The sequence below is a fragment of the Apteryx rowi genome, unplaced genomic scaffold, assembly GCF_003343035.1.
Source record: "Apteryx rowi isolate R43461 unplaced genomic scaffold, aptRow1 scaffold_56, whole genome shotgun sequence".
Lineage (NCBI taxonomy): Eukaryota > Metazoa > Chordata > Aves > Apterygiformes > Apterygidae > Apteryx > Apteryx rowi.
The window spans coordinates 2,890,496-2,901,570 of NW_020450827.1; the positions used below are offsets into that span (position 1 = coordinate 2,890,496).

At 46.0% G+C, this 11,075-nt stretch overlaps 2 protein-coding genes and 1 non-coding gene across 12 annotated transcripts in view; 2 read left to right on the plus strand and 1 right to left on the minus strand.

The window, feature by feature from the left end:
* The window catches only part of PCYOX1 (prenylcysteine oxidase 1), a 4,233-nt gene extending 4,115 nt beyond the window's left edge, over nucleotides 1-118 (minus strand). The window contains exon 1 of the mRNA XM_026081692.1: nucleotides 28-118. Within this exon, the coding sequence (XP_025937477.1) occupies nucleotides 28-118 (91 nt within the window). The remainder of the gene's footprint in view (nucleotides 1-27) is intronic.
* A 136-nt stretch (nucleotides 119-254) lies between these two features.
* TRNAG-CCC lies at nucleotides 255-325 on the plus strand. Its single transcript has one exon. It is a non-coding gene; the product is annotated as a tRNA-Gly (tRNA).
* Nucleotides 326-711: 386 nt separating this feature from the next.
* Nucleotides 712-11,075, plus strand: part of TIA1 (TIA1 cytotoxic granule associated RNA binding protein) — a 17,021-nt gene continuing 6,657 nt past the window's right edge. The window contains exons 1-7 of one of the 10 annotated variants that reach the window (XM_026081731.1): nucleotides 816-856; nucleotides 5,608-5,679; nucleotides 6,263-6,359; nucleotides 6,944-7,042; nucleotides 7,586-7,640; nucleotides 7,812-7,844; nucleotides 9,088-9,175. In XM_026081731.1, coding sequence (XP_025937516.1) covers nucleotides 831-856; nucleotides 5,608-5,679; nucleotides 6,263-6,359; nucleotides 6,944-7,042; nucleotides 7,586-7,640; nucleotides 7,812-7,844; nucleotides 9,088-9,175 — 470 coding nt within the window. In that variant the 5' untranslated portion in view covers nucleotides 816-830. Of the gene's footprint in view, nucleotides 857-5,607; nucleotides 5,727-5,749; nucleotides 5,936-6,262; nucleotides 6,360-6,943; nucleotides 7,043-7,585; nucleotides 7,641-7,811; nucleotides 7,845-8,463; nucleotides 8,573-9,087; nucleotides 9,176-10,017; nucleotides 10,037-11,075 lie in introns of those variants that run through there. The other 9 variants (XM_026081742.1, XM_026081734.1, XM_026081732.1 and 6 more) reach the window with 9 other exon arrangements.

Sequence of the window (11,075 nt, forward strand, 5' to 3'; positions counted from 1 at the left end):
CGCGCTCCCGCCCCGCGCCCCACCTACCGATCCTGCCGGGGGCGGCGCGCTGCTCCCGCGCCGAGGCCCGCGGGCACAGCGCGGCCAGGAGGAGCAGCAGGAGGCGGCCGGCCCGCATGGTGCGCTGCGCTCTGCTGGGCTCCGCTGCGCCGGGACGGTGCGGCGGCGGCGGCAGCGCCTTTATGGGGCGGAGCAGGGGGCGGGCCCGCGGCGGTGGACGCTCATCAGCGCCGCGGCGGGAAAGCATTTTAACGGCGCCGCTGGTGTAGTGGTATCATGCAAGATTCCCATTCTTGCGACCCGGGTTCGATTCCCGGGCGGCGCAGATACTTTTAATTGGTTTTTCCAATCGCTATTTTCTTTCATTTGTCAATATCTCTATATACATACTCCTTTTTTTTTCTCGATCCGCGCGTTGATTTCCCATGTAGGCGGGGTGGGAAACATTAAAAATGACACTTAGCAAACGGTACCGGACAGCACAAGCGCCTAAGCGGAAAAGGGGGCTCGAGGGAAACCCTCAAGCGCACGCAGAGCCGGCGCGGCGGCGGCCGGGAGGCTGCCGCGCCTGCGCCGCCTGCCGGCGCCGGAGGGGACGAAGGCGATTGGCTCCTCCCCTGCGCGCATGCGCCTGGCCTCCCCCTCTCGGCCGGCCGGGCCCCTTCGCCCGCCGCCCGCCATCTTGCGAGGACCGGCGGGGGCATTGTCCGCCGCTGGGGCGCGGCGGGGCCGGCGGCGCTCGGGCTGCCCAGGCGCTGAGGGGGCCGCGGCGCCGGCGAAGAGCCGGGGCGGGCGGGGGCAGCGGCGGCGGCGGCGCCATCACCGTCACCATGGAGGATGAAATGCCCAAGACCCTGTGAGTGGGGAGGGGGCGAGGGCGCCTTTTGTTCCTGGCCCCGGGCTCCCCTCAGCGCCGCCCGCCGCGCTCGGGGCCCGGCCCGGCCCGGCCCGGGGGAGGGGAGGCGACCCCGCAGCCCCCCCCGTTTTCATCCCCGCGGCCGTTTCCGCCAGCAGCCAGCTAGACTTGGCCGCCGCCGAGCTGGGCCCGGGGGCCGCCTCATCCAGCCGGGGCCCCGCCGAGAGCTGGGCGGAAAGAAACCGGGCCGGGGGGGGGTTGAAATAGGCTCTTGTCCAGCTGTTGGCGAAGCCTGTTATTTCCAGAGGAGCTAGCTGTAGCTCTAGGGCCGCTTCTCGTGTTGCTAAAAGCATAAGTGAGGTTACCTTAATTAAAAGCGGCTTTCGTGACAGAGCCGACACCCTCTGTGCTCTCGAAGGCGCCTGGCCTTCGCCTCAGCCCTTTCTCCCGCCCTGAAGCACAGGGCAGAGCCGCTAGCGCAGATGCTCCGTGTGCTTTTCCCCGCTTGGCAGGCGCTCTGCGGAGTGGCTTCCCTGGTCTAGGCTCGGAGATCGGTGCGGTCACAGGCCTGTCGGCCTTTCCGACCCACCTCTGCGCGAGCTGTCGCTGTTACCTTTGTTTCGGTGCCAGGATGCGCGGAGCTGAGAGGAGGAACGAAAGGAGGGAGAGAGATTCCCTCCCGACGTGAGAGGAAAGTAGCCGTTCTGCCCTTGGGTGATGCTCTGCACGTATCCCAAGGGCTGATGAATGGCCTGGCTGACTACCCGTGCGGGAAAACAAGACTCTTAACATGACCTGCGCCAACTTCTCTGGTGCAGGCTTTCCTTAGTGGTAAACACCACGTCCCTTGATGTACGCGGACCCATTATCTTTCTAGCTTTTCCATTTTAACTGCTCTTGGAGTTTGCAAACGTGGCTCAGACCTCCTTGTTCTTGACGCCATATTTGCGTGTTTATTTAAAGAAGCGATTTTTTTCCTGTCCCCGTGAAATTGTTGTCTGGAGTCTAGTGATCTCAGCAGCGCACAGCTTGTGCTTCAGAGAATGAATGATCTGTCCTTGAGCACATGTGGCTTGTTGCAGAAACCCAGCTGAGTTTCTGAGCTGCAGAACTAACTATTGAACAATGTACCGAGAATTATATTTTTCTGAAACACTTTGAATGAAATATTTATGTCATATGGAGAGTTGTCATTAGCTGAACTTCACAGATTGGGTTTATAATGAGCAGCTTGGAAGAGTGAAATGCAGCTAAATTTAATCTGTTTCCAACTTGGGTCTGAAATGTGTGTTAAATACTTGAGAGGACTAGGATTTCTGTAGGTAGTGCTACAGAAATTCCATCTGTGTGGGGGATACGTTGCTCTGTTCAGTTGCGTTGTGGTGTTGTATCGTGAAGGCCCCTAAAGTGTTTGGGTGTCTGCCAACATGTATGCTTTTTCTTCTTTAGTTCCCTTAGCATATTTAAATAGTTTTTCTGGAACTGATACCAGATGTTGTTAGAAATAACTTTTTTTAAATTTCCACGTAACCCATTTCTTTGAAGGGGAATGTTAAAGTCTTAGCATTTTGAATCGCCTTATGAGCTATATTACTCAAGTAAATCAATTGCTGCAGCTCATTTTCACATGGCCAGCTATCTTGTTTTGAAAGCCACTGCTCAATTGCAGCAAATACACATTGGAAGAACAGTTACAAAACAGCCAGTGGTTTTGAACTTTCCAAAGACCTCCTCTCTGTATTTTATTTATATCTATATATGCTTGTGTAATACATGTACGTTTAATTTGCTTCTTAAGTATGGAAAGATCATCGTGTGCTAACACCCAATAGTTTGGTAATATTTTTCAAGAAGACCTATACTGATAAATGCGCACTGAAGGAATTTAGTTACCTTGTGTAGTTTGCCCTGTATAGTACAGTGCTTCCTCAGCAAATAAACGGTGACTGGTCCATTAATGAGAATCCAGTTAGCAGGAAACAGCGAGAGGGATGGGAAAGCTGCAGGAGCCGGTGCAGTTCTCATGTGGAAGAGAGCTGTTCTTCCCTGGTGGAGTATTAGCTGGCCCTGCCTGGAAGGGTCATACATGAGATGGCATCTGTACTGCCTAGGCACGCACTTATTTCTTGTACAACTCCTGCAGGCCAAAGTCCAGGTATGTTTTATTGGCCCATGTCTCTGTTGCATGGAAGCAGAGCTGCAAAGAAATTCTGGCAGAAGACTCTGGAAATGCAGCCCAAATGTAGCACAGAGAGTGTAGCCTGAACTCGCTGCTGAATACCTCAGATAAAATAACATTGGAATTCTTACTCTGGGGGTTGCAGCTCCTTGTTCTCCCCATAAAGCTTGGCACGGTTGATAGTGCTTCAGGATTATGTTGTAGTTCGTCAGTTAGTGGCTTGAAAAACCGCTAGCAGGTAGCAGATGTGCAGTTACAGGTAATAAGATTACAATGTGAAATAATAAAAGAAAAAAGCTTTTAACTTTGAATTACATTACCACTGTTGTTCTGCGTGTCATTACTACTTGCACGCCCATTAAGGGATGTCTTTATTATTTTTTAAGAAATTCAGGAAGTCTGCTAATGGAAGGCTTTATCTTTGGGCAGAAACAAATACAGGACAACGCATAATATGGAATTGTACATATATATATATGCGTGTGTGCGTATATTTGTGTGCGTGTATACATATGTTGCTGCAATGGATCCTTTGGGGATGCATTTTGAAAGTCCTGGTCATGCAAAGATTCATGGGGCTGTCAGAGTCTGCTTACCTAAATCCTGTTTCTTTTATCCCCAGCTAAATATAATGTTCAGACAGGCAGTACTTAATAAGACAACTATCTAATTAGCAAGGTGAAAATCCAGTGTTAGTGCAAAGGTAGACACTGTTTTGAGGAGACTTTCAGTTACAAATAAACTGCTAATAAAACCTTCTAGCTGTAGATTTATTAGGGCGTCATCGCTTAGCGTCTTGGCTTATTCATTATCCCAGTTGTGATAATATTAAAAAAGGGGGACGGGAGGGAGTCTAAATAGTTGTCACTATTGGTCGAACTTGATGTGGGGATAGAATGTCATAGCATTATCAAGCACAAAGTTAGTTGTTTTAACAGAAGTGTGCTGAAACCTCCTGTGTTTAAGAAACAGCAGTAGAAGTCCAGGAAATACGTGCTTTATTGAGTGATAATAAGCCTGCTGAGGTCTGATTCTGGTGGAACTTGGAGCACGTACCAATTTAAAATTGAGCACATTTCTGACTCATGCCTAAGGGAGTTGTTAAAATTATTTAGACATAGCCTACTGTGTCATTTCTGGCAGAAAAGCAGAGGCGAGCGGCCTGTTCTCCCGTTCTCTCCTCCGCTCAATCAGATAGCGGAGTGCCTCCACCTCTTCAGTGAGGGTGTTCTGGACCTGACGGGAACACGAGCAATTGCCGCTTTGTGCTGCCTTTGCTGCCTTTTTGTTTTCTTACAACATCTCTGCAACTGTTGCATCAAGGCCAGGAAGGCGGCTGTTTTGATTGCCGTGGTTTCAGCAGGATGATTTGGCTCCGGTTCTCATTGCAGATGCCATGGTTTGCCACACAGCCTCCCTCTGCGGAAAGGAGCTGCTGCGGCTTCGGACTTGCAGCTTCTGCGAGCTGTTTTCTCTGGGGGCTTTTAAAAACCCTATAACTTGGGATCTTTAAAAAATTTCCCACGTTGATTGGTGTTCTTCTCCGCTGCTGAGACTGTAAAAGTATCACAAAAGTCCCAAATTAGAGCAGGGGGTTGGTTCTGCCAGAGCAGAGAGCTGGTGTTGGGTTAGGCTGGGCCTCAAGTGAAGAGAGGGGAGGGATGCCCACACCTGATCACCTTTGTTTCAGGCAAATAGGGTTTCGAACCGTACCCCTGTACTAAGGGGAACCGACTTCTAAGTAGTGTGTAATACGCTTGCGAAACCCCAGATTGAGCTATTAGGGCAGCTAGGGAAGCTGTGGTTACTGAGTGACTGCGTACAGTTATCCTGACGGCTATTTCTATACGCAGGAATCAAATTAATAGGCTCAGCTCTCCATACCTGGCTTTCTGTTCCGCTTTAAACTGGGGCGAGATTTTAGACCTTCAGTGGTACTGAGGACAAGGGCTGTTACCTCCCACCGTCAGTTCAAGGTTTCTGCCCCGCTGCTCCAAGACACAGCATGCAGTCGTGTCGCGTGCTTGGTTTTGCAGGCCAGCGCGGAAGGGCTGGAGGTCAGAGGAGCCAGGAACCTCCGGGCAGCGTTTGCTCGGCTGTCAGAGAGCAGGTTGGAGCGTCAGGTTTGGCGCTCGGCGCTCCCAGGGCCTGGGCTGACTGGGTGACTACTGCGGGCTGCGTTTCGGGTCCCACGTTTCTGTGCTCGGAGCGTCAGAGCTCGTGGTGCTCGGCTCTGCGAAGGGCTCTGCTTCCCGGCGTTGCAGGCAGCGTTTCCTAAACGAGTTTGCTTGGCATCCCTCTCCCTTGGGATCCTGGCGCTCGCTGGCCAGTTGTGTTTGGAGCCGTGTTGTTCGGGAGCTGCTGTGCTAGGGGTTAAGAGAGGATGGATGACCTGCACGAGGTTTGCTCTTATGTCCCGGGTTGTACTTATTCCTAACCGTCACGCACCGTGGATACTGCTCTTTCTCCAGATTATGTGAGCTTAAGAAACTTGCTGAATTTGGGCTTCATCTTTATTTTTCTTCTCTTTCTCCTGCCCCTTGTGTTTACACTCTCAGTCTCTGTCTTGCAGAGCTGTTTGCTGCGTGTTTGTGCCATGCGTGGATAAGGAGATCTCGGTGGGAGATTGCAGATGCTCTTGGAAGTTAGTTTCTACCTGGAACGACGGGAAGGTCCGAGGGTGTCAGTAAGGTGCTGTGCCAAACCGCCCTCCCCAAGGCCCGTATCCCGGGAAGAGATCTTCCTGGGAGGCCTCTGTGGCCATCCAGAGAGGCCTGCTGTGTCCGACTCCACGGATCCTGTAGGGATCTGCACGGTCAGCGTCTGTCTACAGGGAATTTGTTTGCAAGACTTGTGGCTAATTGTTTTTTAAGCAAGAGACGACTTTGGTTTCCTGAGCCGTAAGTTCAACCCTTCTGACAAGTGTTATACAGGGAGAATGTTGTCTGCTATTTTTAATTTTTTTTTATTTCAATTCCAGTCAGTGCTCTGGTATGATGATACTGGAATATTGCCCTAAATTGAAGGGTGGGATTTTTTTGGAAGACCTGGTTTTCCTGAAAGGCTTTTCTGGGGGGGAGAAGTTCTAAACTTGTATGTTGTGCTTGTTGGCTTGGACCATCAATAATTCTCTTGCAAGGCAATGGCAGTTCCTAGTTCTCATCTCAATAATGACTGAATGAAACGGAGGGACAGCTGCACTTCTAACCTGTTATTTAATCCTGCAGCTATGTGGGGAACCTGTCAAGAGATGTGACTGAAGCCCTAATCCTCCAGCTGTTCAGCCAGATCGGACCATGCAAAAACTGCAAAATGATAATGGATGTAAGAGCCTTTACCTTTATTTCCCAAATCCTGATAGCTAACAACTTCAGGTCGTAGTTGCACGTTTCAGAATTCTACCACATTATGTATTATAACACATTTTTATAGATATATATATGTGTGTGTGTGTATGTATGTATGTGTATATATACATATGTATTATGATATTATATTATACAATGAGTATTATATATTATACAGTTATTTTATATATATATATGTATATAAAATAAGACTGGAGATGGTAGTATTGTACTTATGGCATAATTTCTGCCTCATATCTGATATTATTTAAAGACATTTGAATATTTTAAAGGGGACTGAACAGATTAATATATTTGGATATTCTAAATTGTATTTGAAAAGTTCTTTTTCACCACACGTTTATCTTCTTGAAGCAAAACTTGAGCCTCCTGGAACATTGCTGGTACATTGACTGTTCTCTAAGTCTGCAGTAAAAAAAAAAAACCCCAAAACTATCCGTTTTGAGGCATTTAGATGTAATGAATAAGGCAGCAAGTATAATAATGAGGCTAAAGTTTGAAGAGATTTTCGTCATGAATCTTTTCTTTTTTTTTCATCAGACAGCTGGAAATGATCCGTATTGTTTTGTGGAGTTCTATGAGCATCGTCATGCGGCTGCAGCGCTAGCTGCTATGAATGGCCGGAAGATAATGGGTAAGGTAAGCTGTCATGTCTACAGGGTGAGTTGCGGTGGAAAAACACAGGTTATACCAGATTGCGTGCATGAAATATCACTCGAGAAGAAATGGAAACATTGCAAACGTTAGACACTTTGTTCACCTGGAGCTCTTGATGTGACGGGATTAACAGGAAAAGCAATTTTTACTGGTGTAGGAAGAGTGCGGAGGAGGGTTGGGATGTAGAATTGGGGAGGGAGCAGAGGTAATGGGAATAAGGAATACTTTAACTCTCCTGACCCTGGCAGGATAACATTCCGCTTTCCCCTGTCCTTGCAAACCAAAAAAAGGAAAGCCCACCCAACCAAACAAAATATCCAGACAAGGTGTGTTTACCGTCTCTGCGTTTAACAAGTAGAATGCAGTTTGGAAGAGCGAACCCTCTGCTGAGAAACTTGTCTTACGCTTAAGCTTTCGGCCAAGACTTGCGCGGCTGGTTCCCCTGTAGCGTCAGAATTAAATGCTGGTAGTGTCTGAGCTTGGTTCCAATTTGCTCGATCTAACATTAGCAACTAATATTTGCAGGAGGTCAAAGTGAACTGGGCAACAACCCCCAGCAGCCAGAAGAAAGATACCAGCAGTAAGTGTCACTTATGCTTTGAGTAACTGTTTTATTTGTACAAGTAGTTTTTAAACATAAACAATAAGCATCGTACAATTATATGCAGTAATGTTTTGATCGTAATCCTAAGATATTATTTAATGTGTTTGTGTTAATAAACTTAAGAACAAATCTAATCTTTGTCATCAGGTAGTACCGTTGTCAACACACTGCGTTCACAAGGTAATTGTATCTTCTTAAACATAAAATGAAATCTCTCGAGGGTATTCACTAACCACCTGAAGCTATATATGGGGTTTTTGTTCTTTTTTGTTTGTTTTTATGGAAAGACTTCCCTTTCATTTCCCTGTTGCATCAGAATATGATCTGTTGTCCACTATTTAATTCTGGTGCTAATCTTCAGCTATTTGTTATGAGTGCAATTGTAAATTTTTTTCCCCTGCTATAAGGGCACAATTATTAGCTTCTTTTAAGGCTGGTGTATGCACTACTTGATACAGGCTCCTTGGGAGTACCTAAATTTTCTCCAGAACCGGGTACCTCGTTCCCCCTTCATGGCAACCCTGTGTATTGCTGCTTTTCTCAGCAAGCTTTGAAGTCCTTTAGAGAGGTGGGGTTAAACTACATTAGCATCAAAGTGGACTTTAAAGTTTCTTAGCTGCTGTAGTACAAATAAGTCTGTATGTTGATAAGATGGTATGTGAAATATTGTTTGATCGTAGTGGAACAATCCTTAGGGTTTTATTTCTCTTCGGTGCGTGTTTTTTATGGATCTGATATAAATTGAAGGGATTACTGTTTCCGTTCTGTTGCCTTCAGTCTTAGTTCACTTGCACATGGATTCACATACATTGAATTCACATGGATTCACATGGTGTAATGGCTGGGCAACCAAAACTGTTGGCTTTTGAGAACTCAAATTCTTTAACAGCAAACTGTTGCAATGCAAGGTATTTTTTTGATTTGTTCTTCACAAAATATGGTTTTAAACCAGACGTTGTAGCTAGGTTGAAAATACGTGCTGCTCTAGAGTAAGTTTTATTCTGCGTTTCTTGAAACTGCTAGACATTTCAGTTGGTAAAATTTTGCATAGCTAGTGAACTCTACTGTATGCGAGTTTAACGCTAGCATACCAAGAGTAAGATTTTCATGTAGTCTTGGCATATTAAGTAGATATTTCAAAACTTTGTGTGGTAAATGCTGACTGGTCTTAAAAGCAGTTTATAAAATACAAAATGTAAATACCATATGTCACAGTACTACCCTTAAAATTACTGACTTTGTAGTGCTGCCAAGCAGCGGATCTGTTACGAACAGCAGTAAATTCTGTAGTTCGTAGTGAACTCTAGTCTTCATGTAGTTTTTAATAAATGGAAATCAATGCTATGTGACATTGTTATGCTGTTTGTGTTGTCAAGGGTGGTCTTCAAACTTTAAGATCGCTTTTTTTCTTTTTCCCAATAAGACCATTTCCATGTCTTTGTTGGAGACCTCAGTCCAGAAATTACTACTGAAGATATAAAAGCAGCTTTTGCGCCATTTGGAAGAATATCGTAAGTAATTTCCATTGGGCAAATAAACTAAAAGTTATCTCTTAAATGGAGGCAGCCTTATATTTCAGTAAGTAAAAGCTGAAGTTGTCACAGAGCAGGAATACACATTCATCTGTTCATACAACGACTTGAGTCTGAATGGTTGGGTGTTAAGCAGGGATGCGCAACCAGATTTCTTCACAGAAGTTTGTTCTGCTTTACTAAAAAAGTTGCATACAACTTGCTTTGGTTTTATACTCCTTGCATTGTTCGGTAAAGTAACACTGGAAAAATTTGACTTACAAACCTGGGTTTTGTATATTACTTGCCCTCCCAGTGATCAGATAAATATCACTCGTTACAGTTTGTGATTGAGTCCGTTTGCATGTTCACGTCTCGTCAGGCTTTGGATTTTTGTTAGCCGTGGTGTGCGGGCCACCGGTAGCATATGTTTTTTGTAGTTAAATTACCATTCCCACAAGTAAACCCTTTTAGCGCTTGACTTGTTGCGGCATCTGAAGGCTGCAGCTAGAGTGGCCTCCAAGTGTTGGCCCTGTGTAAGCATAAGCCCCTGACCTACGGGGCTCAGCCTAAAACGTGGGGCACCTTGGGTAAATGAGTTGCACCCATCCGTTGGGTAGAGCAATGGTGTAACAAGCGAACGTGTTACAAATTGGGAACGGTGGTTGCAGGTGTCTGCCCGCCAGTTTGGCGTAGTCAGGATGTAGCAGAGTAAGGAGCAGTTCATTCATTCCATCCTCCAAATGTAAACCATTAATTTTCCTTGTAGTGTTGTCTGTACTGGACATTGAAGTTTCTTGATGGTGATGTAAGAGAACGTAGAGTGCTTTGGAGTGTTGTGTAGTGAAGCATTTAATTGAAGTAAGTTTGTTTTTTGTTTTTTTCCCCTCAGAGTCCAGTATATTATTCTTTTAATGCCAGCTTGATTTCCTCTTATGATAAAGTTAAAAAAAAAAAAAATGTGATCTGAATGTGACTTGCTTCAGAGAACTATAATGCTTGACTACATCTTTTGTAATTGTTATTTGGAAATGTAGAGGGTCAGGCTCATGAGGAGAGTCAGTTAGTCCTCATGGCCAAGTGCGGTCTGGATGGAAGGGATGAGGGACTCTAAAGGAGGTCTTAACTGGCACTTGGCTGCTGGAGCGAGCGTGAAAGGGAGCTAGTAGTAGACTGACGTGTTGGTGTGAATGTGATGGAGCTTTGAAAGAGAATTTCCCCTGAACTAGTCAGGTTTTGGTTTCTGATGTGACTTTAAATGAACAGTCCTCTTAAACGAATAAACAGCCCCCCAAACCAAACCTCTTCTGAACCTGAAGCAAAAAGTAACTTCTGAATATTAGCTGGGGAAGTACAAAATAGTGCCTAACGCTGGACCACAGCCTGTATTTCGTGGGCCACTGCCCGCTGCCCCATTTGTTCTAGAAGAGCTTTTTGGACCTAAAGCTGTCGCTGCGTAGTGATGGAGCTGATCACCAGGCCCTGCAAAAAGTGACGCGTCTCTTCCCTGGTGGCGGTGGGGAAGCGTGCGAGTAACCCTCTTGCTCTTGGGGTGCTCAGCACACAGCTGCAGAGTTAACCATTTGAAACCTCAGCGGTTTGCCCTGGTTTAAATTGACCATCCAAAATGAAATGCGGTTGTCTTCCTCCCGTGAAAGTCGTGGGTTTAAGAATTCTCCCTGTTACGACTCTTCCAAGCTCTTGTTCCAAATCTGAGGGGTTAAAGCAGAATGGACCTGATTTTATACCGGTTTAAATTTAACTTGAAAAAATACTGCTACTGTTTCTTAAGAGGTAGAATGAAGGTACTTGAGTTTAACTGTTCTTGGTCAGCGACTAGTTTCTGGAAATGTGGTGTTAATGGAATATTTCCTGTTTTTTTTTTTTTTTTTTTTTTTTT